The 27097-nt window shown below is 42.6% G+C and overlaps 1 protein-coding gene across 6 annotated transcripts in view; it reads left to right on the top strand.

Moving 5' to 3' along the window:
* The first annotated feature begins 1540 nt into the window (after positions 1-1540).
* The window catches only part of PCDH10 (protocadherin 10), a 74400-nt gene continuing 48843 nt past the window's right edge, over positions 1541-27097 (top strand). For 2 of the 6 annotated variants that reach the window (XR_014470442.1, XR_014470443.1), the window contains exons 1-4: positions 1542-4744; positions 6046-6104; positions 6620-6726; positions 19011-19355. Coding sequence is in view for 3 of the 6 variants with exons in the window: in XM_083173787.1 (XP_083029913.1) it covers positions 2228-4744; positions 6046-6104; positions 6620-6726; positions 19011-19355 (3028 nt within the window). In the remaining 3 variants the exon portion in view is untranslated. Of the gene's footprint in view, positions 4745-6045; positions 6105-6619; positions 6727-19010; positions 19356-27097 lie in introns of all 6 variants that reach the window. The other 4 variants (XR_014470444.1, XM_083173787.1, XM_083173799.1 and 1 more) reach the window with 3 other exon arrangements.

Raw genomic sequence — 27097 nt, 5'->3', positions numbered from 1 at the left:
GTAATGAATGAATCTGCCCTCCAGTCAGTGTAACCAAAAACAGAACAGTATACTGTAGGTTTCCTATTCCTTGGAATTAGAGGGATTCCACCTCTCCTATGCCATGCCAGCAGGTACTGTACACTATAAAAAGCAAGCAGTGTCTCGTCACAGGCTCCACTTCCACTGAGGAACCACTATTTCACGCAATATTCTCCAGCCGGGGTTCTCCTATGTAGCAACTGGTGTCAGGGACGTTCCCTGGGAATTAAGGTTGTTGATCCTCTGCTGGGGTTGCCCTCTCATTATTACACATCTGAGTTCCAGTCCTTAAGGCAATGACTATTTATGCAATGCCCTCAGGGACTGCTGATAACAACAAGTGTTGCACCTTTTAATGTGCTCTGTGTAGTGTCTCCATGGTGTCTCCAACAAGAGCCCACAGTCGCCCTGATGGTGTTTCCTAAGATCTGCAGCGGTTAAATCAGCACAGAGATGCTGCTGACATATTAAAATGAAGTATAAATTAAAAAAATAACATAAAATAAAGTGTCCAACATATTTATATATAGTATATACTATATATAGTAAATATACAATATTTACACGACAACAGCAACAGATCCTCACTAATCACATACACATGATTGTGTGATCACGATGCAGAATTAACCCCTTTACAACCGAGGACAGTTTATAGACAGGAGTCTTGCTGTATATGAGGCAGACTAACTTTCCTCTGTATCTCACCCTCCTCCTGCTGTACTCAGGCTGAATGTAGATTATATGCAGTGCTCTGTAAGATGCCAGCCCTGCACATCCCATCTCCCTCTGCAACAGCCAGACATGGAGAATACTCAGCAGCAACTTCATCCTCCTTCCTGGATGGCAGCCCTCCTCCCTCCATCCTTGTGCTACATTAGCAGACAGCAGCGTCTGAGGTCACAGCTACCGCCTGATTGTATGCAGGGCACTGACAGCCCTGCCTGCCCCCCTCCCAACTCACCTTCTGCAAAGAGATCACCACTCCATGGCAGATGAGGGCTGTGAACTTCAATTGCTCTGCCATCCACAGCACATATACCCCCCAGCATCATGCTGATAAAGTGTTATCTAGATGTCAGTGAGCTTTATGTGAGTTATAGCACATGTATATCTATCTGTAGAGAGATATAGAGATATTTGGGTAGATAGATGGACAGATATGATAGATCAGAGAGATATTAGATAGAGTGGTAAAGATAGAAGATGATAGATAGATAGATAGATAGATAGATAGATAGATAGATAGATAGATAGATAGATAGATAGATAGATGGCAGAACTCCCTGTGCTAATTATGCATCGCAATCTTAATGTTATACCCCGGAGGCACAGTCACACAGACACCGGCTAGAAGAGTGCGAGGTGCTGCCTTTCCCCGCTCACACTACCTCTGTATCTCCTTTCTGCCAGTGACGCCTCTCCGCTAATTGACTGACGTCCCAGCCAGGCACCGCCCCCCTACAACTTCCGAACCTCCTATTGGCTGGCAGGAGGAGTGCGCTGCGCAAAAACAGCTAAGCTGTTAGCCGGGCGCTCAGACACTGCCAGCACCGCCAGCGGAGAGCACGGGAGCGGGCAGAGCTCAGTACCTGCTGCTGCTACATCATTACTGTACACAGCATATAAGTCACATCCCTGGGAAGCAGCAGGAGGAGGAGGATCACCACCAGCACCACCACTGTGGAGCCTGTGACATTGGGACACTAGCAGTAATAAAGTGACAGCTCCCAGACACACATATAAGTGACAGAAGAGACTGCTATTTATCATTACTGGTCCCTGCACAGAGGAGACTGCTATTCATCATTACTGGTCCCTGCACTGAGCAGGCTGTGAGAACGGAACTGTAGCCTGGATGCTTATCAATAATGTACCTGTGCACCTAGAGCAGTGGGGGGACCATGTGCAGCGGCGGCGGCTGTGACAGCCGGAGTGGCGGGGACAGGACTATCTGTGTGGTGCACTGACCCGGGACTGGCTGCTTGGGATTTATCGCCGGCGGAGGATACAGGGATACTAATAATAAGGGATTGTACTGATGGTGACTGCACGGCAATGCTGATGAGGGCTCCATCCTGCTGCACAGTGTGAGCCAGTGACCTGTGCGGAGGGGATGACACAGGGCCACTCTCCCTGCTTCTCACACCCGACAGCCCGCCGCGTCCCTATCACCCGGTGACCCCACCGCAGCTCTACCCTGGAGATGATTGTGTTCTTGGTGCTGGCGTGCATGGTGGACGGTGTGCTCTCCCAGCTCTCCTACAAGGTGCAGGAGGAGAGGGACCATGGCACCTTCGTGGGGAATATCGCCGAGGACCTGGGCTTGGACATTACAAAACTCTCCAGCCGCCGCTTCCAGAGCGCCCCCAACTCGCGGAGCCCTTACCTGGAGCTGAACCTGGAGAACGGCGTGCTGTACGTCCGGGAGAAGATCGACCGGGAGCTGGTGTGCAAGCAGAGCCCCTCCTGCCTGCTGCACCTGGAGGTCTTCCTGGAGAACCCGCTGGAGTTCTTCCGAGTGGAGATCGAGGTGCTGGACATCAACGACAACCCGCCGGTGTTCCCGGAGTCGGACATCCAGGTGGAGATCTCCGAGAGCGCCACCCCGGGCACCCGCTTCCCGCTGGAGAGCGCCTACGACCCAGACGTGGGCAACAACTCGCTCCGCACCTACGAGATGACCACCAACAGCTTCTTCGCGCTGGACGTGCAGACCCAGGGGGACGGCAACAAGATCGCGGAGCTGGTGCTGCGCAAGCAGCTGGACCGGGAGCAGCAGGCGCTGCACAGGTACGTGCTGACCGCCATGGACGGGGGCACCCCCCAGCGGACGGGCACGGCGCTGCTCACCATCAAGGTGCTGGACTCCAACGACAACGTGCCCGTGTTCGAGCAGCCGGTGTACACCGTCACCCTGCCGGAGAACTCGCCCCCGGGCACCCTGGTCATCCAGCTGAACGCCAGCGACCTGGACGAGGGCCAGAACGGCGAGGTGGTGTACTCGTTCAGCAGCCACAACTCGCCGCGGGTGCGGGAGATCTTCAGCATCGAGCCCCGCACCGGGCGCATGGAGGTGAGCGGCGAGCTGGACTACGAGGAGAGCAGCAGCTACCAGGTGTACGTGCAAGCCAAGGACCTGGGGCCGAACGCCGTGCCCGCCCACTGCAAGGTGCTGCTGCGGCTGCTGGACCTCAACGACAACGCGCCCGAGATCAGCTTCAGCACCGTGAAGGAGGCGGTGAGCGAGGCCGCCCCGCCGGGCACCGTGGTCGCCCTGTTCAGCGTCACCGACCGGGACTCGGAGGAGAACGGGCAGGTGCACTGCGAGATCCTGGGGGACGTGCCCTTCCGCCTCAAGCTTTCCTACAAGAACTACTACACCATCGTCACCGACGGCGCTCTGGACCGGGAGCTGGCGGGCGCCTACACGGTGACCGTGCTGGCCCGGGACCGCGGCTCGCCGCCCCTCAGCTCCAGCAAGTCCATCCAGGTGCAGGTGGCGGACGTCAACGACAACTCCCCCCGCTTCTCGCAGGCGCTGTACACCGTGCAGGTGACCGAGAACAACGTGCCCGGGGCGTACATCGCGGCGGTGAGCGCCGGCGACCGGGACCAGGAGGAGAACGCCCAGCTCACCTACCACATCCTGGAGTGCGACATCCAGGGCATGTCCGTCTCCACCTACGTCTCCATCAACTCGGACAACGGCTACCTGTACGCCCTGCGCACCTTCGACTACGAGCAGCTCAAGGAGTTCACGTTCATGGTGGAGGCCCGGGACGCGGGGTCCCCGCCGCTGGCCGGCAACGCCACGGTCACCGTGCTCATCCTGGACCAGAACGACAACGCGCCCTCCATCGTGTCCCCCCCGCAGGGCAGCAACGGGACGGCCCGGGAGCTGCTGCCCCGCACGGCCGAGCCCGGCTACCTCTTCGCCCGGGTGGTGGCCGTGGACTCGGACGAGGGGGAGAACGCCCGGCTGACCTACAGCATCCTGCGGGGGAACGACATGAGCCTCTTCCGCATGGACTGGCGGACGGGCGAGTTGCGGACGTCCCGCAAGATCACCAGCAAGCGGGACCCGCAGCGGCCGTTCGACCTGGTGGTGGAGGTTCGGGACCATGGACAGCCGCCGCTCTCCTCCACCGCCCTCATCCAGGTGCAGATCGTGGACAGCTCCGTGGAGCGGCAGGGGGGAGAGCAGCGGCCCAGCAGCCGCTCCACAGACACCGCGCTCGACCTCACCCTCATCCTCATCATCGCCCTGGGCTCCGTCTCCTTCATCTTCCTGCTGGCCATGATCGTGCTGGCCGTCCGCTGCCAGAAGGAGAAGAAGTTGAACATCTACAGCTGCCTGGCCGGGGACTGCTGCCTGTGCTGCTGCCCCCCCTCCTGCTGCTGCAGCCGCCAGGGCAGAGCCCGCAAGAAGAAGCTCAGCAAGTCGGACATCATGCTGGTGCAGAGCTCCAACGTGCCCGGCGCCACCCAGGTGCCCGTGGAGGAGTCCGGCAGCTTCGGCTCCCACCACCACAACCAGAACAACTACTGCTACCAGGTCTGCCTGACGCCAGAGTCTGCCAAGACCGACCTCATGTTCCTCAAGCCCTGCAGCCCATCGAGGAGCACCGACACCGAGCACAACCCCTGCGGGGCTATAGTGACCGGCTATGCGGACCAGCAGCCTGACATCATCTCCAATGGCAGCATCTTGTCCGGCGAGGTAAGACTGAACTCTATATATAGCACTTGTCTATTCATGTCACGTACAGCGCTACTGCCTCTGCTGCCACCACTGCTGCCGCTGCTGCTGCTGCTGCACTCATCCATTCCCCACTAAGCTCGGTTAACGTTTTAAATAACTTTTCCCTTGTAACCAGATGTTAGTGATCGCTTATCTGCAAATCCCTTTCCAGGCTCAGAGGAAATCCACTATCTCTGATTTACACTCATTTATTCCCTGTTAGAAATCTATAATATATACACTTCTAGCTATCTACCTATAATTCATATATATACTGTGTGGTGTGTGTGTATCTATCTATCACATACTCATTCTGCACCTCTGTTTTGGTTTCTGCTGTATTGATTTATTGTCAAAGTCCTGAAATGCCAAATGCATGCTGTGTAATATGTGTAACAAGAAAATCAATGCATTTAGTATAATACATTTTGGTAAATAATATATTGGTAATAACCGTTCAGTCTTGGTATAAGAACACACAGAGCTTGGTGTTGTGCACTATTTTGCTGTTCCATAAAGAGCTGCCATTAGAATTCCCATAGAAAACTGTTGCAGCTTGCAGCTCACTCTGCCTGAATGTGAATGAACCCAGTCTGGCACTGAAATATTAGGGGGATTTTTGTCTGCGCAGGGACGCCTTAAATTGTCACTGTTCACAGAATAATCTGTCATTTGATTTATTGCATATGGTCTGAAATCCGTTCTTCAATGAGCATGTATAGTGTATAGTCTATTGAAAATATTAATTTGTCAGTAGAATCTGCTGGTTTTATATTGTATGTGTGTGGTGTGTGTGATGCTCAGGAAATGTACAAACTGAATATATGCGTTTAAATGAAATTAGTTCTGCAGCCATTTTAAATGTAGGCTACATGGATCCAATCAGTAAATAACCTGCCTTTTTATACTGTATCTGGCATCCTTTCATCCCTTTGCAACCATTGGTATTGGTATATGGAGATTGTACAGTATGTCTGCTTGTAAACCCACCCATTTGGTGAGCACAGTACTAAGTGCATGTGTTTTTCTTGGGTTCAAAAAATGCCATCACGCCAGTGTCTGGGGAGGGAGGGGATGACTGCCCTCTTATGTTTGTATATTTTCTCCAATTGAACATATTCCGCTGAATAAGAAGCGATCTCAGTTTTTTATATGCTCCAACAGCTGGAGGCCTAGACATCTCTGTATACACTTTTAATCAATCAGCCCAGTAGCTCTGAGCTGTTTCATATTGCTTGTAGTGACATTTAGAGTCAAATTGTGTCTCATTTATTTTTTAGAATAAACACCAACGCACAGAACTCAGTTATCTAGTTGACAGACCACGACGGGTAAACAGGTACGAAATGTGTTTGGGCGTCTCCTCTTTCATTTGTGTTATTTTGTACAGTGGACATTATTGTGGATAATAACAAAGACTCCATCAAAAATCCTGTGACTCATTCCCAAACTAGGAGCATCCCCAATGCCAACAGGCTTATTCACTCACTGTGACCCAGTAGAAATGTCTAACTCTGGAACATGAAATAATTCTGTATATTGTTGCACATTACAGTTACATGTGTATGTCATTGCACATTGCATTTAATAGTTTTTGTATTTTAGAATGTAGATTCATCAGTATGCAAAATGCTAGTTGCAATATGTAAAATGTAACAGGTTTGCCCATGTTTTGCCCTTGCCTGACTTGCTGTCTGTGGGATTTTCTGTAGTCAGTTGAAGGGATAGGCAGTACTTCTATCAGTCACATACTGTAGTACAATTATTTAATGCAGCTCCCCCTGTGTCCATAAGATGGCAGAAGAATATTTGATTTGCTATTTCTCTTCAATACTGTGCTGTTTGTGTTTGCAGTTCTGCATTCCAGGAAGCAGACATAGTAAGCTCTAAGGATAGTGGGCACGGAGACAGTGAGCAAGGAGACAGTGATCATGACGCCACTAATCGAGGTCAATCCTCTGGTAAGTCTGATAAGAGGACGAATCAAGCATTGGTTCCTTATCCCCTTATTGGCGTGAGCTGCAATCCCAATATACTTTATTCCGTAAGCATAGTATATGCCAATTCAAGTTTATCAGCTCCCAGTTGTATGCACATTTGCCCAGTTCTGTATGTGACACATATGATATATAAATGATCAAAAATAGCAGGAAAAAAAAAGAAAGAATTGTATAACATTGTCCGGCCTCTAGTATATCATTATCTGACACTATGATAAACGGTGTAAAAAAGGTTTGTCTGAAGTCTTTTACTAAGTGGTCATCCATCTCCTCCAATCATAATTTTTGTGACCTCACAAAGAACAGAAATATTTTAAAGCCATATCATAATACACACACACACACACACACACACACACACACACACACACACACACACACACACACACACACACACACACTTATTACAGTTTTATCTATAGCAAATATACCCACACACATGTATATCAAAAATAGAGATCTATCTACCTATCTACCTATTTATCTATCTACCTATCTACCTATCTATCTATCTATCTATCTATCTATCTATCTATCTATCTATCTATCTATCTATCTATCTATCTATCTATCTATCAATTCTATCAATTTTGGTATCAATATAGTGTGCTACAAATATCTATATTTTTACGTTAATTAATATGCAAATAATGTATTCAGCTGGAGCAGCAACAAATACTTAGATACTCTCGTGTAAGCAAATATTCCATACTACTTTTATGTTCTTTGCTAATACATGCGTCCCAATAAGGATTTTGACTTGTTGGAGCCACTCCCATGATCTTTAATATGTCCTATAATTGAGGCCAGTGTCTATAGAAATGCACTCCAGCTGTCACCCTGCTATCATTCTCTTCCACTGAGTGCAATGATATTCATACTGTTACTCCTGGCTAGTAGCAGGCACTAGGCAGACTTTATGCAACAGACGTTGCTGGATATATGAGAGCTTCTGTTTTGGCCTTTGCCTTGTGTGCAGTTTGCATTGTATGTGTACTCCTGCGATGGGAAATCCTTTCAATAGAAAAGACTATACTCCAGGCCCCCTTCTATTTTTACAAGTCATTAATATGCAGGCCTAATGAGAGTTCAGGAAAGCCAAGAATCCCTGGAGGTGGCTGCTCCTTGTGGGACTTCATGCTAAAATGAACAGAGCGTCTATTTAATGTCTGAGAACCCGCACACTAACTAAGGCTTGCCAGAAGTTTACATTCAGCACAGAGAATCCTTTATTTTCCTATATGTGGGGCCCTGATTTATTGTTGTCTTGACTTAAAGAGATCTGTCTCGACCTATTTCATTATAAAGCACGTTATTAATGTAAACGTTTCAATGGGGCTTAGCTGCAGACAGTAGTCGCACTTTGTTATTTTTTTTCTATTTTTTTTTTAATCTGTTAACACAGTAAAGCTTTTTTTTATTATTTAAAAAAAAAAAAAAAAAAGGTTAGTTTACCAGCAAATACTTTGTAATTAAGGAGCACAGAATATGTAATTGGCATCTGTTAGGCAGATCAACAATACACAGAAAATAAATGTGTTTGAATAATTAAAAAAAAATGGAATTAAAGTAGATTGGTTCCCACATGCCATAATACGCAACAAGTAGTTTTACAGGTAGTAGAAATGGATACACATATTCCATACTTAAGTATATTTTATAGGTAGTAGAAATGGATACACATATTCCATACTTAAATATTAATATTTTGAACAGTAGATAAATGCTTTAAAAATATAAAATACTAATTTGGTTATAAGTGAAGTAGAAGAAAGCACGGTACTTATGTATTATCTGGGCTCCCATGTTAAATGCACCCTATTTTTTCATACCCCTACTATCCAACTACGCATGGAGTTGATTTTATATAGTGTGGCGAGCGCAGCGAGCCACCGTGCCCGAAGCGTGGCGAGCGCAGCGAGCCCCGCGAGGGGACGGGGTCTCATAAGAAAAACGGGAGCCCAGATATTACATAAGTACCGAAAGCACTGGTACTACGGATCAAGCATCTCACGAACGTTGGATATAAATGTTTTTTAGTCATGTGTTTTTTAGTCATTTTATAGCTTCCAAACAGATACCATTCACCCTCTAGACAGATTTATTAAAAAAATTATGAAAATGTTAATTTATAGAGGATGGAGTGGTATTATATTACTCTGTTCTATACAGATGCTTACCATTCATTAATAAATAACAATATTTCTGTGTTTGTGTTTATTAGATCACAGATAGAGATAAAAAATAAGATACATGAAAAGCTGATAGATATAGATAGATAGATAATTGAAATATGTAATTACCAAAAAAATAATTTAGAAGAATGCTCATTTAAAAATGATTGAGGGGACATTAGATATATAGATAGGTAGATTGGCATAGAGATAGATAAAGAGATAGGGGGGAATTCAATTGCCGGTGAAGGGTCGAATTGCGGTTGCCATGGCATTTAATGAGAGAGATAAATGGAAGTAGAAAGATAGATACAATATTTTAGGGATATCTCCCAAAAATAGATTTTTAATGGGAGTATTTGCAAATATTAAAGTTCCCAAAGATGTACCATTGAGGACCACAATCAGATATGTCTAATATTGCTGTGGTCCTTCCATTTCCGACAACACACCAGCCCCCTAGTTTTCTATAGGGGCTGCTTACTGACTGGTTTGCAAAGTGCTACTGTACCTTAACCTCCCTCTGACACAAGTGCTGACCAGTGGACACACTTGCATAGTAAGCACACAGATGCTGAAACCTGAATTTATGCTATCACTCTTCAATCTGATGGGTTCTTTTTCTAGTATGTGTCCCTACTAATTTTCAGTGAAAATGTGTAAATTTAGGCATAAAATAATTATTACCTTTGCACTTAAAATTTGGATTCTGATATGCCAAATAGATAGAAAGAAAGAAAGAAAGAATAAGGAAATATATAGGAAATAGTAGAGATAAAAATATGATACATTATTGTGTACATATCAGAATTAATTACCGTATGCCATTATTTACCAAAAATTGTGTAAAACTGAAAAGAGCTGGCCTTTGTGATGATTTGGCTTCCTGGCTTATGATCTGGGAGTCTTTCTACATATGTGCTGTATGAAGCATGTGCTACAGGGGATGCTGTACAGGATAGGATTTAATTTCTTTCAGGAAGTGTGTGATGATCAGCCCATAGGGCTTCCATTTTGCAATAACATCTCCCCCTGGGCAATGAGCATTTAACCCCCTATGGCAGCAAGCATGTATTCCTCACTGGCAATGAGCAGTTAACACCTATGGCAGCAAGCATGTATTCCCCCCCTGGCAATGAGCATTTAATCCCATATGGCAGCAAGCATGTATTCCCCCTGGCAACAAGCATGGAACCCCTATGGAAAGAGCATGTAATCCCCCTTGGCAACAAGCATGTAATCCCCCCTGGCAATGAGCTTGGACCCCCATGTGACAACAGCATGCAATCCCTGCTTGGCAATAAGCATATAATCCCCCCTGGCAACGAGCATGGAACCCCTGGCAACGAGATTGTAGGTAAGCGGTACTTATATGCCTAATAATGCGATGAATCGCAGTTCATCACAAAAATTTTATGCAATTAATAGCTATTAAAACTTGTAATCTTTGCCCACCACTAATTTTAATATGTAGTTGATCCCCTTTTGCATCTATAACAGCTGTCACTCTTCTTGGGAGGCTTTTCATAAGATTTTGGAGTGTTTCTGTGGTAATTTGTACCCATTCATTCTGCATTGATGAGGTCAAGGAATAAATGAGGTCAGGCACTTATTTTGGATGCGAAGCCCTGGCTCACCCCTCTGCTCCAGTTCATTCCAAAGGTGCTCAATGGGGTCAGGGCCCTGTGAGGGCCAGTCAAGTTATTCCACACCAAAACTTGTCTGTATAGTCCTTGGTTTGTGCACTGGGGCACAATCACGTTTGATTAGAAAAGTGCCTTCCCCAGGCTTTTGCCACAAAGTTGGAAGCATAGCATTGTCCAATGTCTTGGTGTGCTAAATCTTTAAGATTGCCCTTCACTGGAGACGAGGAGCCTCATCTAAACCCTGAATTAGCCCCATACCATTATTCCTCCACAAACGTCACAGTTAGCATAATGTAGTCAGACTGATAGCATTCCCCATCCATCAAACCCAGACTCAAACAGAGAAGCATCATTCATCACTCCACAGCTCGAACATACAGTGTCTGTGTGCTGTACATCACTCCATCTTACACTTGGCATTGGAGTTGGTGATGTGAGGCTTGCATGCAGTTGCTTGGCAATGGATTCCCATTCCAATAATCTCCCACCACACAGTTTGTGTGCTTCCATTAATGCCAGTGGCATTTTAAAACTCTTCAACTATGGAATCAGTAGAGCACTGGTGACTTTTACGCACCATTCACCTTGCTCTTTGATTGTATGTGATCTTCCGCTTCGTGGCTGAGTTGCTGCTGTTCCTAAATGCTTCCACTTTCTAATAATATCACTTACAATTGACCATGGAGTTTCTGTCTAATAGCATAGATGGCTCCCTATGACAGTACCACGCTTGAATTCTCTGAGCTCTTCAGAATGAACCATTTTGTATCACAAATGTTTGCAAATGTAGACTGCAGGGATGTGGTGCTTTATTTTATACACCTGTAGCAACAGGTCTGATTGAAATGGCTGAATGCAATAAGTAACAGTTGCTGCCAATTACATTTATCCATATACTGTATAAGAAATGTGAAAATAACAGTGAAAATAACAGTGTTCTGAGTTTGAATCTCTTTAGTATATACTCTTTAGTATATTCTGCCCATAGTGAGATACACACATATGGCCTTATTCTGTAATACGCAGTTCTATGCTTGTGCATAAGCTGGGTACGAGCGGGTCTGCTAGTTTGCCATATTAATTGCACCCACCAGTGCGGGACGGGGGTATGGGGAGGCGGCTAGGGCACATGCCCATTGGAACGCAGAGCGTTTCATGGGTGTTCCCATGAAAACGCTGAGCGTTCCCATGGAAATTAGGCAGTGACGCGGCTGACATCGGATGTCAGCTGCCCGTCCTGTTCCCGTACAGGGAATATGCAAAGCTAAGACGGTAACCATCTAATGATTTGTCCCCCGCACCCAAGGCTGCGAATGGATGTTTATGCAAAACATCCATTTGCAGCTTTGCAGGGAACTTGCCGGGCGAGGGGGTGGGGGGCATTAGGCTGTACGAGCGTCGGGCGGCATTAAATCCACATGCAGCGCTGTGTGTGTACTAGATTACAATAAGGTCCATAATATGATAATGAGAGAGTGTGTGGGCGGGATGTATTAAGCCGAAAATGTGGTAAAACCACTGTTGTACCGCATTTTCAAATTTACCAAAGCCCGTCTGCACCATCTTTGGCGGGTCGGATACCCTATAGAAGCCTATGGGCTTCTATCGCTGCCTGGTGTCCGCACCCCCCTCCTCGTGCTTCGTGTTGCTCATCCTCCCCCAGCAGCGTCACAGCTGGGGATGTCCTTCTGGCTGCAGGGGGGAGGAGGACACGCCAGGGACGCCGCATAGCCCAGGAGGTGATGGAGACCCCCGCAAACCACATCACAGGTATCGCGGGGGCCTCCGTCACTGCACTGCGATGTCAGCCACATATATTAGTACAAATGCGCTGGCATCACAGCGGTGGCATAGCGAGGGGAGACATATAAATATATGATAAATAGATTAATGAAGATAGACAGACAGTTGATATTAAAACAGTATAAACTAAATCTCTAAAGAGAGAGAACTAAATAAATATAAGAAAAAAGCATAGATAGATAGATAGATAGATAGATAGATAGATAGATAGATAGATAGATAGATATGAAAAACATGTAGGCCTGATTGCAACATTTGTATGGCTTTACAGTGCCTCAAGGCAGACCCTTTGGACCAAATGTAATAGGGTGAGAGAATCAGAAAGGGAAGGATTTTGGGAGTTTCCCCATTTTTCTTACCTGGTTATTTAGTGTAAATGATTGCCGCTTAAAAAAAAAAAAAGGGAAAACTCTCCCAATATCTCCCACTTTCTGTTTCTCACACCCTATCACATTTGGCCCATTATGTTAGAGATAGATAGATAGATAGATAGATAGATAGATAGATAGATAGATAGAAAAGACATAGGTAACTACAGAGAATAAAACATAAAATCTGAAACTCTCCAGAGCTTGTCCCTGATAAGCAACACCAACTAGAGATTCCATTTTCTGAAAGAGGCATATATATCCCCAGAGAGGGATCCCAAAGATGCATTCTCTGCTTCATCACACCACTGCAGTTTTCACTTGTGCAGTTGGACAGCCGCACATGTGCAGTAGGACTTTCTGGTCATAAAAGAGATGTCCTATTTGTAAATATTCACTTCTAGTCTTTTGACAAGAAGATAGATAGATAGATAGATAGATAGATAGATAGATAGATAGATAGATTTTTATTAAACTAATAATTCCATTGATATCTGTTTGCAATAGCAAAAAAAGTATATTGTGTCATAAAGAGATTATAAAGAGCATTTCTGTGACCTGCATTTTTTTGCATGCTCATATTGTTTGGTTAAACAAGTAATGGCCTTTTGGCTTTGTAAGTTGTAGTTGTAAGGTTTTTATAGTCTATGGGTGATATTCAATTGTTATATTGCACCTTATCACCCATCTAAAATCACGGGAGATCGTAGGGCGATTTTCAATTGATCCATTTTTTGGCGCATATCGCACTCATTATGGTCAGGTTTAGAAATGCATTTGCTCCTTTTAGCTCACCACCCCCGGGGATAATGAGCTGAAATGCTGGTGAAAAACAATTGAATACCACCCTATGTCTGTTTCCATTTTCATGTTGTAACAGGTCATATCATACAATTAATATGACTATGTTGAGCAATTCCACATTTGCCACTATTTCCCTATATTCAAGCTAATTAATTTTTTACAAACCATGGGGCAGATGTATTAAGCCTGAAGAAAAGACGAAATGGAGATAAAGTGGAGATAATGTAAAAGGAGAAAAAGCAGCAGCCAATGAACTGTGTTTGAATATGACAGTTTGGAGTTGATTGGCTGGTGCTTTATCTCCTTTCACTTTATCTCCACTTTATCTCTTCCCCAGGCTTAATACATCTGCCCCCATGTGAGCTATTACACGTTTCTCTCACCTTGCCTGTCATTATTGAATATGTGCAGATACTGTATTTATATCATCATCTCTATGTGTTGCTAATGGGTTGGGATCATTTGGTCTACAGCATGATGGTCGACAGTCATTAGGTCGACATGGGAAAAGGTCGACATGAGTCTAGTTCGACATGGTTATAGGGCAAATGGTCATTAGTTCGACAGGTCGTTAGTTCGACGGGTCATAAGTTAGACAATGTCTAAATCGACAGTCAAAAGATCGACATGGGGTTTTTCACTGTTTTTTTTACCTGAATGTCAACACAGTTGACATGGACACAGTTTGAAGTGCACCGCATCCCCGCGCATCGCTTGCTGCACTCGCAATGCGTCGGGCACGGTGCCTCGCTACTCTCAGCACACTATTTTATTCTCCCACCACGCCCTAGTGGATGGTAGGGCAAGAAATACTGCCTGTCGGCACATGTCGGCTCGAAAAACAGAGAAATAACCCATGTCGAACTAATGACCTTTCGACCTTTTCCCATGTCGACCTTTTCCCATGTCGACCTAGACCCATGTCGACCTAATGGTGTCGACCTAATGACTGGCCACCATCATTCTGTAGACCAAATGACCGCATCCCGTTGCTAACATTGTGGAATGAATGACATAGCTTCTGCAGAAGTTGTTTTTTTATTTAGAATATGTAAATCTCTAGAAGTGTGATACATTGTAATTGATGTTTAATAATTTGCTCTGTTTGCAATTTTGTGGGACCGTAATTTATAACTTAAGCTTACTTGTAGTAGATAGATCGATAGATAGATAGATCGATAGATAGATAGATCGATAGATAGATAGATAGATAGATAGGGGCCACTGGTTTAGAGCTATAGTTTAATATGTACAACACTGTAGGGGGCTTTTGAGCATGATGGTGTCTGCTTTTAAATCAGAACGAGCCCAACATTGTGTGCATGAATCTCAGCTTCAGGATACGGGGCTAGTCTGAAGCTATCTTCATGTGCAGATGATGAATATATAAATACCTCCATCGTAATGAAATGATTGAGTTAGACAACTCATTTGGAAATAATTTAGACTTTACTCAGCCACTGATCGTCCCTGCTCTACCACTCAGGCTCACACATTATTTCCATAATGTGAAATCACAGTTTATGATTTGCAAGGCCATAAAAACATAATATCAATCATCTATCAATAAGCAAACCAAAACACATTTATTGCAATCACTAATAGACATGGTTAGTTTATCTGTTCTGCAATAAAAATGGAATTGCATTGAGAGAAAGACTGTTTGGGTGAATTAATTATAAAATAAAACAGTTGCTAAGATACTCCACCGACTTCATATGATTACTGAATTCATTTCTAACTTCTTAGATCACATAAGTGTGTGATATAAATTAAAGGCAAATAAAAACCAGTGAACTCAAAACAAATTGGTAATTGTTGGTCGTCTCTTTAATGAGTTTGGTGAAATGTCAGTACATTTGTTATTTCACGCAGTTCAGCATCATATTAGTAGATTTACTGAGCCGTATACTAGGAATTGGTTTGTGGGTTCTGTACAAATATATAGAGCTTAGTATGGGGAAGTTGCCCGTAGCAACAATAAGATCTTGTCTATCATTTTCCAGGATGCAATTGAGAAATGGTAGCTAGAATCTGGTTACTGGGTTTTAGTAAATTTACCCCTAAATGTATTTAGTTACTCTAGGTCTTACTCTTACAATATGAAAGACCCATCTGGATTCACAAAGCAGTTGTGTTAAAATTTCCTTGAGCATTTGCACATATGTAGTAAAGCAATCCTGTATGTAAAGCAATCCTGCAGGTCATTTATGTCTACAGGTTTCCAGTGCTTACAGTTTAATAGCATTGCATTGATTTGTAAATAGCAGGACCCCGAATCTAGACAGTAATGACCCAATGTATGGTGGGTACACCTCTATCATTCTGTCCCCGTCCAAACTACTTTTCCCACCCTCTCCTCACTAGTATAGTCAAGCCCTTTGCCCTTATCCCAGGGAGAAGGAACAATGTCTCATGAATAAATGTCACTACTTGCATAACGTGCTATTCAGTAGAAGTTGATTTAAAATCTGTAATTTATTTTAATGGCCTTCGCTTTTATTCACTTAAAACCAACAAAGCCTGACAGTTGGCAATCATATAGAGGTTGAGTATCCCGTATCCAAAATGCTCGGGACCAGGAGAATTTTGGATAGCGGATTATTCCGTATTTCGGAATATTTTTAATATTTAAATGATGTATTTTGAAATATCTTGCATTTATGCTGTATAAACACATAAAATACACACATATATATTTTATTACCACATGAAATGCACACAAATATATTTTATTTGTTCAAAAAACAAGGTTTCAAAACATGAAACAAAATTTGTGTACTATCTCAGATATTGAATTTGAAGGCCAAGCAATCAGTTTCTTGTACATATATAGTGCTAGTTACATATCATGTCACCAGTAGTGCTGTTACAAATGTCCCCAGTGAGTTTTTAGCAAAAAAAAAAAATTTTTTTCACTTTCTGGAATGTATGGTTTTTGGAATAATTCGGATAACGGATATTCGGATACGGGATACTCAACCTGTATAATGTTACATCTCTCTCTCTCTCTCTCTGTCTATCTCTCTCTCTCTTCTTCTTCTTCTCTCTCCCACCCACCCACCTTATCTGCCCAATTATCTTTGCACCTCAATTTTAATTTAATGTTCCCTGATAATTCACCACATTTCATGTTAAAAACATTTATATTTATATTGAATTGATGATCGTAAAGCGTAATCATCTTTTTGAAATGATGGTTTCTTAAAAACATTCCTTCCAATTACTAAAAACCTCTTTGCATTGTTTTTTTATTTGCAATGCTTAGTATAAAAGATATTTGAACTTGTAGGTTTCTGTATAAAACGCTTTACAAGTTCCTTCTCGCCCCGTCTCCGGTTCTCTTTCATCTCAGCTGCAGTTCACGTCTGCATTCTTCAACAGCTCACTGATCAGTAATTTATTTCCAGACTTCTGCATACTTATTATCAATGGAAGGTTAGAATCCTAGGCAGAGTTACTATGTGCTACATTGCTTAATTTAAAATAAAAGTCATTACAAAGTGAGATTAATCTGTAATAATAGCTCTTCCATTTGCTGCCCTTTACCACTTGTTGATGATTCTGCTTTTTTTTTTATTTTTCACAAAGTGCATTTATGGCATAGACAGGTAATATTATGAATCTCATTATAATGTACGGTGCTCCTTGAATATTAAACACTTATTATATCTTATTCGTTGGGAAGGCACATACATACAGAATAGCCGGTTTAGTAACCATAAAATAGATGATCAATTTTAAGTATATGGAGATTATTGCTCATACTATTTTTCCAATTGGTCACTGACTTCTAAACAGATTGCAGGGTGCTTAGTAAATAATTCCTATTGGAGAAAAAATCAATATATGTTCATTTACCTGGCATAGTAAGGAGATAACGCCTCCCAAACCCCCTGTTGTTTATATGTGGTTCATCTGCCTTGTACCATCTCTTGTTTTATACTTATACAAAACCCTATGTACACAGTTGGTATGGGGAGGCACATTAGCATACATATGGCATTGTGTACACAAGCATTACTGCACAATCCCGATTTCTACACAACCCCACAGAGCATATCATTGTGCAGATCAATCACAAGCTGTGCGCCTCACACACCAAACGCTTCATTGCTGGCAAATGGTTGCTGCCAGCGGCAAATTGAGCTTATATATTTGAAATACACATTCTTTGGTGTCATGTGGAATTTATACCCTGCTCCTTGACATACAGTGTTTTGTAACCACATCATTAGTATAAAAGAATGTAATAGCACAGACAAAATATGATAGTAAAGAAGCGCGTATAAAGCCTATTTTACATGTAATTAGAAAGGCCGATTAAAATGACGAGTGTCACTTAAAAGTAGGTTTAGATGTGACCGGCGTCAGCAGCTGCCTGAAAGTGGTAAGGACAAGCACTTGCTGTAAGACATCTGCGGATCTGTCAATAGTATCAACATCGACATCTCACCTTACATGGACACTGACTTCACCTAATCATGGTCATTTGCAACTGAAATTCACTCAATCACAATAACAGGAGATGTGCTACTAATGCTGACACACACAAGCCTTAGGAGTAGTAAATGAGAAAGAGAGATTAGATAGATAGATAGATAGATAGATAGATAGATAGATAGATAGATAGAAGATTTTTTTTTTCTAGTTAGCTATACCCAGGCTTTCAATGACCAATCAAATGCAAAATAATTTTCTTCTAAGCTGATGGAGTTAGGAACCCCCCTCATTATGGGAACATATTGCTGACTCCTGATGAATGCACCACAGGCAGACAGACAGGTGGACATTGTGCTATGGGAACGAATAAATTAGCTGACTGGCACTGACCTTTCTCCTGCTCTCAGGCTCCCGACTGTCGGGCCCATTCTCAGTAAAGTCCTAGAGGCCAGGGGCCAGATTCACTGCACTGAATGATACCTCCCATGTCAAGATATCTTAGTCAGCAGTGCACTGTGGTACCTAGACATGATGCTATGTTACATTACTCATTAAGCAGTGAGGTATATGGATAGTTTGATAAATGGGCATTTGGTGGAGGAAATAGATCAGCTAATAGCTCATTATCTTTCTTGTACTAAGAAATCACCGCAATGAAGATTATATGTGCGATCACATAATGAAATGCCTTTTTATGTCTATCAATACACCAGTCAAAGAGCATAAGTTCTTAACACTCAGACACTCCAACTCATTAATTGATTTTTACTATTAGTCACCTTCTTCATGTCTTATGCATCGAGTTTTCATCATACCCAGTTTATTCCTGATTCCACTGAGACCATACAATGCAAATGTGTCCTTATTCCCTGTGAGTCCCATAATAGACTAGGAAGCTTTATGTTACTTGATAATAGATGCCAGGCCAATGCTATTTCTCTATAAAGCATTTGCAGTTGGCACTGCCAGCATTGATGAAGGCTGATCCTCTACTTTGCCCTCTGCAGGCGCTGACCTGTTCTCCAACTGCACGGAGGAATGCAAGGCCCTGGGCCACTCGGACCGCTGCTGGATGCCTTCTTTTGTACCTGCCGGTGATGGCCGCCAGGCGGCGGATTACCGCAGCAACCTTCATGTGCCCGGCATGGACTCTGTTCCGGACACTGAGGTGTTCGAAGCCCCCGAGGTGCCTCCAGGAGGGGAGAGATCCTTTTCCACCTTCGGGAAAGAGAAAGCGCTGCAGGGGCTGGCAGGAGTGGGCAACGGGAGCGGAGGAGGGAGTACGCAGGAAAGGAAAGAGCTGGACGGCCTGCTCTCCGCCACCAGAGCGCCTTACAAGCCCCCCTATCTGAGTAAGTACATCAGTGATATCAGGGAGAGCCAGTTGCCATCTCATTGCACCCAGGCCATGGAGGTGGCAGCGTCCTAAAACCACCATTTATTATTATTATTATTATTTTATGCAAAATAAATACATTTATTAGACACATTAATAAAACACTTATTAAAGGAGTCCTTTGTTTTTAAAATGAACAATTGTGTCTGTACATCAACTTGTGGGAGTACTGCTATGTATCCAGTGATGGCATGACAGTGATCATTATAGTACTTGGCTCTAACTGTATATTATTTAAGTGTAATATGTAAATAATAACACAGACTACTACTAACAAGGTCATATACTGCTAAAAGTGCAATTTAGTCTGTTTGCTGGTAATGGAGATATGTCATATAGTATTGACACCACCCAGTGTAGGACTGGGGCATGGAAGGCCCAACAGAGAATTGCAGTAGTAGGGACCCATACTTGGTGATGTAGCCATCCTCCACAGAAACTTCCCTAACTACAGTTTTAGAAAGTGCATAATCTGCCCCTTTTATATATATATATATATATATATATATATATATATATATATATATGGTACTTATGTATTATCTGGGCTCCCATGTTAAATGCACCCCATTTTTTCATACCCCTACTATCCAACTACGCATGGAGTTGATTTTATATAGTGTGGCGAGCGCAGCGAGCCACCGAGCCCGAAGCGTGGCGAGCGCAGCGAGCCCCGCGAGGGGACGCGGTCTCATAAGAAAAACGGGAGCCCAGATATTACATAAGTACCATATATATATATATATATATATATATATATATATATATATATATACATATATATTAACAAATTAATAAAAGGAGTGCACTGTAGTGCATACAAAATAATTATGTGCAGTATAATGTATTATATGTATAATGTTTCATTCAAATACACAGTCTAAAACACTATCCCTAGAGGAGAAGGTGGGTCTTCTGGCAGTGGGGCCCACTGTGGGTTTCCCCTGTAACCCTATTGGCCAGTCCAACCCTGACACCACCAGAAAAAGACAGTTCAGTGGAGTAGTGCAAGTCCAAATTAAATGGCAAGTCTCGTATTGTTTGTGTGTATAGACAAACTTATATTAATCCTTAATGATACCTGGTTACTCCTTTGTGAAAACCTTATATGCTGAGGTGGAACCAGGAGGGGATGTTGGCCAGTAGACCGGCTGCTCCATGGTGATAGCAATAGAGCATCTTCATTTTGATTAAACATCTAGAAGCTCTATTCCAAGGGTAGGAGTTGTGTTGAACAAATTTAGGGGCTGTCATTTTTCAACCAGTCAAACCGATCACAAAATGAATGAATTTGTTGTTTATTGGCTGAAAAATCATTATATATTTTAGTACTAGATACTGTATGAGATCACTCCAGAATATAACTAGTTACACAAGGCACGCCTACACAGGGTAGATAAGTTATAGCATGATCAGTAAAATAATACTGTGCTGGATAATTACATATTCAGTAAAGAAAAATAAAATTTATTGTTTCCAAAGAACTGATGTACCTGTACCAAGCTACATTCTGACTAAATGCAGAACTGAAACTGGTTTCATTTTAATTTTGTTGTTAACAGATGTTATCATATGTTCACTTTTCTACAGTATATTTTATATGATGCTGTATTTTTCTAAGGATGTTAAACAGAAAGATGTACAATAGGTAGTTATATTAACTTGTTTTTGTATCAGTGTGACAGTGCGCCTGCCTCATTCCTTTTTTCATTTTATCGCTGTCTTTATCTCGGCTGCTTTTATGTATTCTGTTTTGAATGTTTTTACTTTTTTTTTTTTTTGTACTTAACTGAGGCTCCCATTCATTCTGTCTATCAATACACACTGCTCTGGGCTCTCTTGTAAACCATTGATGGATTTCATCACTTTCCTCCCACAAGATGCTTTTGTACTTCTCACCCTTTGTCTCCTTTCTTTTAATGTAAAGCTGTACCATAATCCCTTCCTATTTCTATTTTTGTTATCATACCTCTTTTTTGCACTTTCATTCTTGACCCTCCTGTTACTGCTAATTGTATTCCTTTTCAATCTTTTTAATCTCACAAACTTTGACCCTATTTTTTTACATTATAGAGATTTTGCTTTTCAGCCAGAGATGGAACATATATGTACAGGGTGAAGCAAAACCTCCCAGATTTTAAATGTTAACAAAAAAGGGCATGGTAAATGGAAGACGTGGTAGACGTTTCGCATCTCTTGGCAGGTTATTTCCGGCGTTGTCCCAGCAGTTGCTTGCCGAAGCTCACTTTTAGTTCTCTGGCTTCATTAACAAGCAGAATTGTTGATACTGGTTGTAAGACAATCCTCATCAGCTTTATGAAAGGCTCCTACACAGCCATCTGAAAGCTCAGGTTTACGAACATCAACCAGGAACCATTAATGACCTGAAGGCTGCTGTGTGCTAAGAAATGATGATATCATATTCAAAACCAATTGAAAATAAACTGTATTCCATGCACTTTTAGATTATGTACTACAGTTTCGGATAGCATTTACCATTCTTTTTTGTTAACCTTTAAAATCTGCGATTTCTTGTTGCCTCACTGTGTGTGTGTGTGTGTGTGTGTGTATGTATGTGTGTATATATATATATATATATATATATATATATATATATGTATTTGCCGGCGTATAAGATGACCCCCCAACATTTCCACTCAAAATATAGTTTGTTATATAAGTGCACCCGGCGTATAAGACGACCCTCCCACTTGGAGGCATGTTTTTCAGCGGAAAAAAGTAGTCTTATACACCAGCAAATACAGTATATAAATGATTTTTTATATATATATATATATATATATATATATATATATATATATATATATATATATATATATATATATATATAGAAAATGGAGAAGGCCTGGCACTCCCGCAGCTGGGTCCGAATACCCCGGTGCCTTCCAGGACAGGTAGGTAGAGGAATGGAAGAGGCGGCACTCAAATGGGATTTTTCAAAAGTGTATTGTGGCAAAAGATAGGACCAACGTTTCGGGGTCTTAATCACCCCTTTGTCAAGGTGCAAGTGGAAATCAAACAAACATAGTGCTGTGCTTACCTTAACCCCTTCATGACAGAGCCAGTTTGTGCCTTCATGACAGAGCCCTTTTTTTCAAATCTGACATGTCTCACTTAAGTGGGGATTACTTTTTTTTGCTTTTACTTATCCCAGTGATTTTGAGATTGTTTTCTCGTGACACATTGTACTTCAAGTTAGTGGTAAATTTTCGTCGATACAGTCTGTGTTTTTTTGTGAAAAATACCAAAATATCGTGAAAAAATGGAAAATTTAGCAATTTGCAAAATGTTAAATTTTCTGCTTGTGAGACAAATAATCATACCACTCAAAATAGTTAATAACTAACATAGACCATATGTCTACTTTATGTTTCCATCATTATTTCAACTTCCTTTTAATTTTTTTGGACACTAGGAGGCTTACAATATGAATAGCAAATTCTCAAATTTTCATGAAAATTTCAAACACTGATTTTTTTAGGGACCAGTTCAGTTCTGATGTGACTTTGAGGGACTTGTATGTGAGACACCCCCATAAATGATGCCATTTCAAAAACTGCACCCCTCACAGTATTCAAAACAGTATTTTGGAAGTTTGTTAACCCTTTAGGTGTTTCACAGGAATTAAAACAAAGTGTAGGTGAAATTTCAAAATTTCTTTTTTTTTGCAGAGTTTCAATTTTAATACATTTTTCTAACGAATACAGTAGATTTTACTAGAGAAATGTGACTAAAAATTGATTCCCCCAATTCTTTTGTTTTCAAAAATATCCTATATGTGGCCCTAGTGTGCACGTTGACCAAACCACAGGCTTCATAATAGAAGGAGCACCTACTTGATTTTGGAGCCTCCTTTTTATGAGATTTTTTTTTAGGCACCATGTAGGTTTCTAGGCACCATAAGTGCTAAAAGTTAGGAACCTCCCCCACAAGTCACCCCATTTTGCAATCTACACCCCTCAGGGAATTCATCTAGGGGTATAGTGTACATTTCAAACCCCCAGGGGTTTCACCAATTTTGGTACAACTGGGATGTGAAAATGGAAAATTACATTTTTTTACACAAACATGCAGTTCTGGCTCAAAATTTTTCATTTTCACAAGGAATGAAGGAGACAAAGCACCCCAAAATCTGTGCCCCAATTTCTCCCGAGTACGGCAATGCCTCACATGTGACCAAAAAATACCAGTTGGGTGCATGGCAGGACTTAGAAGGGAAGGAGTGATTTTTGGATTTTGCAGCAAAGATTTTGGTGGAATGAATGGTGGGTGCTATGTTGCATTAGCAAGACTCCCAAAGCACCAATACAGTGGAACCCCCCCACAAGTCACCCCATTTTGAAAAGTACACCCCTCAGGGAATTCATCTATGGGTATAGTGTACATTTCAAACCCCCAGGGGTTTCACCAATTTTGGTACAACTGGGATGTGAAAATGGAAAATTACATTTTTTTACACAAACATGCAGTTCTGGCTCAAAATTTTTCATTTTCACAAGGAATGAAGGAGACAAAGCACCCCAAAATCTGTGCCCCAATTTCTCCCGAGTACGGCAATGCCTCACATGTGACCAAAAAATACCAGTTGGGTGCATGGCAGGACTCAGAAGGGAAGGAGTGATTTTTGGATTTTGCAGCAAAGATTTTGGTGGAATGAATGGTGGGTGCTATGTTGCATTAGCAAGACTCCCAAAGCACCAATACAGTGGAACCCCCCCACAAGTCACCCCATTTTGCAAAGTACACCCCTCAGGGAATTCATCTAGGGGTATAGTGTACATTTCAAACCCCCAGGGGTTTCACCAATTTTGGTACAACTGGGATGTGAAAATGGAAAATTACATTTTTTTTACACAAACATGCAGTTCTGGCTCAAAATTTTTCATTTTCACAAGGAATGAAGGAGACAAAGCACCCCAAAATCTGTGCCCCAATTTCTCCCGAGTACGGCAATGCCTCACATGTGACCAAAAAATACCAGTTGGGTGCATGGCAGGACTCAGAAGGGAAGGAGTGATTTTTGGATTTTGCAGCAAAGATTTTGGTGGAATGAATGGTGGGTGCTATGTTGCATTAGCAAGACTCCCAAAGCACCAATACAGTGGAACCCCCCCACAAGTCACCCCATTTTGCAAAGTACACCCCTCAGGGAATTCATCTAGGGGTATAGTGTACATTTCAAACCCCCAGGGGTTTCACCAATTTTGGTACAACTGGGATGTGAAAATGGAAAATTACATTTTTTTACACAAACATGCAGTTCTGGCTCAAAATTTTTCATTTTCACAAGGAATGAAGGAGACAAAGCACCCCAAAATCTGTGCCCCAATTTCTCCCGAGTACGGCAATGCCTCACATGTGACCAAAAAATACCAGTTGGGTGCATGGCAGGACTTAGAAGGGAAGGAGTGATTTTTGGATTTTGCAGCAAAGATTTTGGTGGAATGAATGGTGGGTGCTATGTTGCATTAGCAAGACTCCCAAAGCACCAATACAGTGGAACCCCCCCACAAGTCACCCCATTTTGCAAAGTACACCCCTCAGGGAATTCATCTAGGGGTATAGTGTACATTTCAAACCCCCAGGGGTTTCACCAATTTTGGTACAACTGGGATGTGAAAATGGAAAATTACATTTTTTTACACAAACATGCAGTTCTGGCTCAAAATTTTTGATTTTCACAAGGAATGAAGGAGACAAAGCACCCCAAAATCTGTGCCCCAATTTCTCCCGAGTACGGCAATGCCTCACATGTGACCAAAAAATACCAGTTGGGTGCATGGCAGGACTCAGAAGGGAAGGAGTGATTTTTGGATTTTGCAGCAAAGATTTTGGTGGAATGAATGGTGGGTGCTATGTTGCATTAGCAAGACTCCCAAAGCACCAATACAGTGGAACCCCCCCCACAAGTCACCCCATTTTGCAAAGTACACCCCTCAGGGAATTCATCTAGGGGTATAGTGTACATTTCAAACCCCCAGGGGTTTCACCAATTTTGGTACAACTGGGATGTGAAAATGGAAAATTACATTTTTTTACACAAACATGCAGTTCTGGCTCAAAATTTTTCATTTTCACAAGGAATGAAGGAGACAAAGCACCCCAAAATCTGTGCCCCAATTTCTCCCGAGTACGGCAATGCCTCACATGTGACCAAAAAATACCAGTTGGGTGCATGGCAGGACTTAGAAGGGAAGGAGTGATTTTTGGATTTTGCAGCAAAGATTTTGGTGGAATGAATGGTGGGTGCTATGTTGCATTAGCAAGACTCCCAAAGCACCAATACAGTGAAACCCCCCCACAAGTCACCCCATTTTGCAAAGTACACCCCTCAGGGAATTCATCTAGGGGTATAGTGTACATTTCAAACCCCCAGGGGTTTCACCAATTTTGGTACAACTGGGATGTGAAAATGGAAAATTACATTTTTTTACACAAACATGCAGTTCTGGCTCAAAATTTTTGATTTTCACAAGGAATGAAGGAGACAAAGCACCCCAAAATCTGTGCCCCAATTTCTCCCGAGTACGGCAATGCCTCACATGTGACCAAAAAATACCAGTTGGGTGCATGGCAGGACTCAGAAGGGAAGGAGTGATTTTTGGATTTTGCAGCAAAGATTTTGGTGGAATGAATGGTGGGTGCTATGTTGCATTAGCAAGACTCCCAAAGCACCAATACAGTGGAACCCCCCCACAAGTCACCCCATTTTGCAAAGTACACCCCTCAGGGAATTCATCTAGGGGTATAGTGTACATTTCAAACCCCCAGGGGTTTCACCAATTTTGGTACAACTGGGATGTGAAAATGGAAAATTACATTTTTTTACACAAACATGCAGTTCTGGCTCAAAATTTTTCATTTTCACAAGGAATGAAGGAGACAAAGCACCCCAAAATCTGTGCCCCAATTTCTCCCGAGTACGGCAATGCCTCACGTGTGACCAAAAAATACCAGTTGGGTGCATGGCAGGACTCAGAAGGGAAGGAATGATTTTTGGATTTTGCAGCACAGATTTTGGTGGAATGAATGGTGGGTGCTATGTTGCATTACCAATACAGTGGAACCCCCCCACAAGTGACCCCATTTTGCAAACTACACCCCTCAGGGAATTCATCTAGGGGTATAGTGTACATTTCAAACCCCCAGGGGTTTCATCAATTTTGGTACAACTGGGCAGTGAAAATGAAAAAAATACATTTTTTTACACAAAAATGTACTTCTGGCTCAAAATTTTTCATTTTCACAAGGAATGAAGGAGACAAAGCACCCCAAAATCTGTGCCCCCATTTCTCCAGAGTACGGCAATGCCTCACATGTGACCAAAAAATACCAGTTGGGTGCATGGCAGGACTCAGAAGGGAAGGAGTGATTTTTGGTTTTTGCAGCTCAGATTCTGGTGGAATGAATGGTGGGTGCTATGTGGCATTAGCAAGACCCCCGAAGCACGGTGAAATGATGAACCTAATAATCCATAGATGTGTGGTATATTTTGAAACACTCCTTTATACATAGGCCGGGTTTGTCGGGGCAAGTTTCACAGTGGAAAATAGTTTCCTTTCTTATTCCCTTTTTATAGCAAACTTTGCACCTTTTTTGTGTCCTGCCCTTTCTTGCAGTGGAGGGGATTTCGTTGGGAAAATGCTGCCCTGGTACAATACGGGGGCCAGTACTAGA

Source organism: Crinia signifera, chromosome 1 (assembly GCF_055691185.1).
Source record: "Crinia signifera chromosome 1, ASM5569118v1, whole genome shotgun sequence".
In the NCBI taxonomy this organism is placed as follows: Eukaryota; Metazoa; Chordata; class Amphibia; order Anura; family Myobatrachidae; genus Crinia; species Crinia signifera.
The sequence above is the reverse complement of the archived record's forward strand: the minus strand, read 5'-3'. Positions and strand labels throughout refer to the sequence as shown.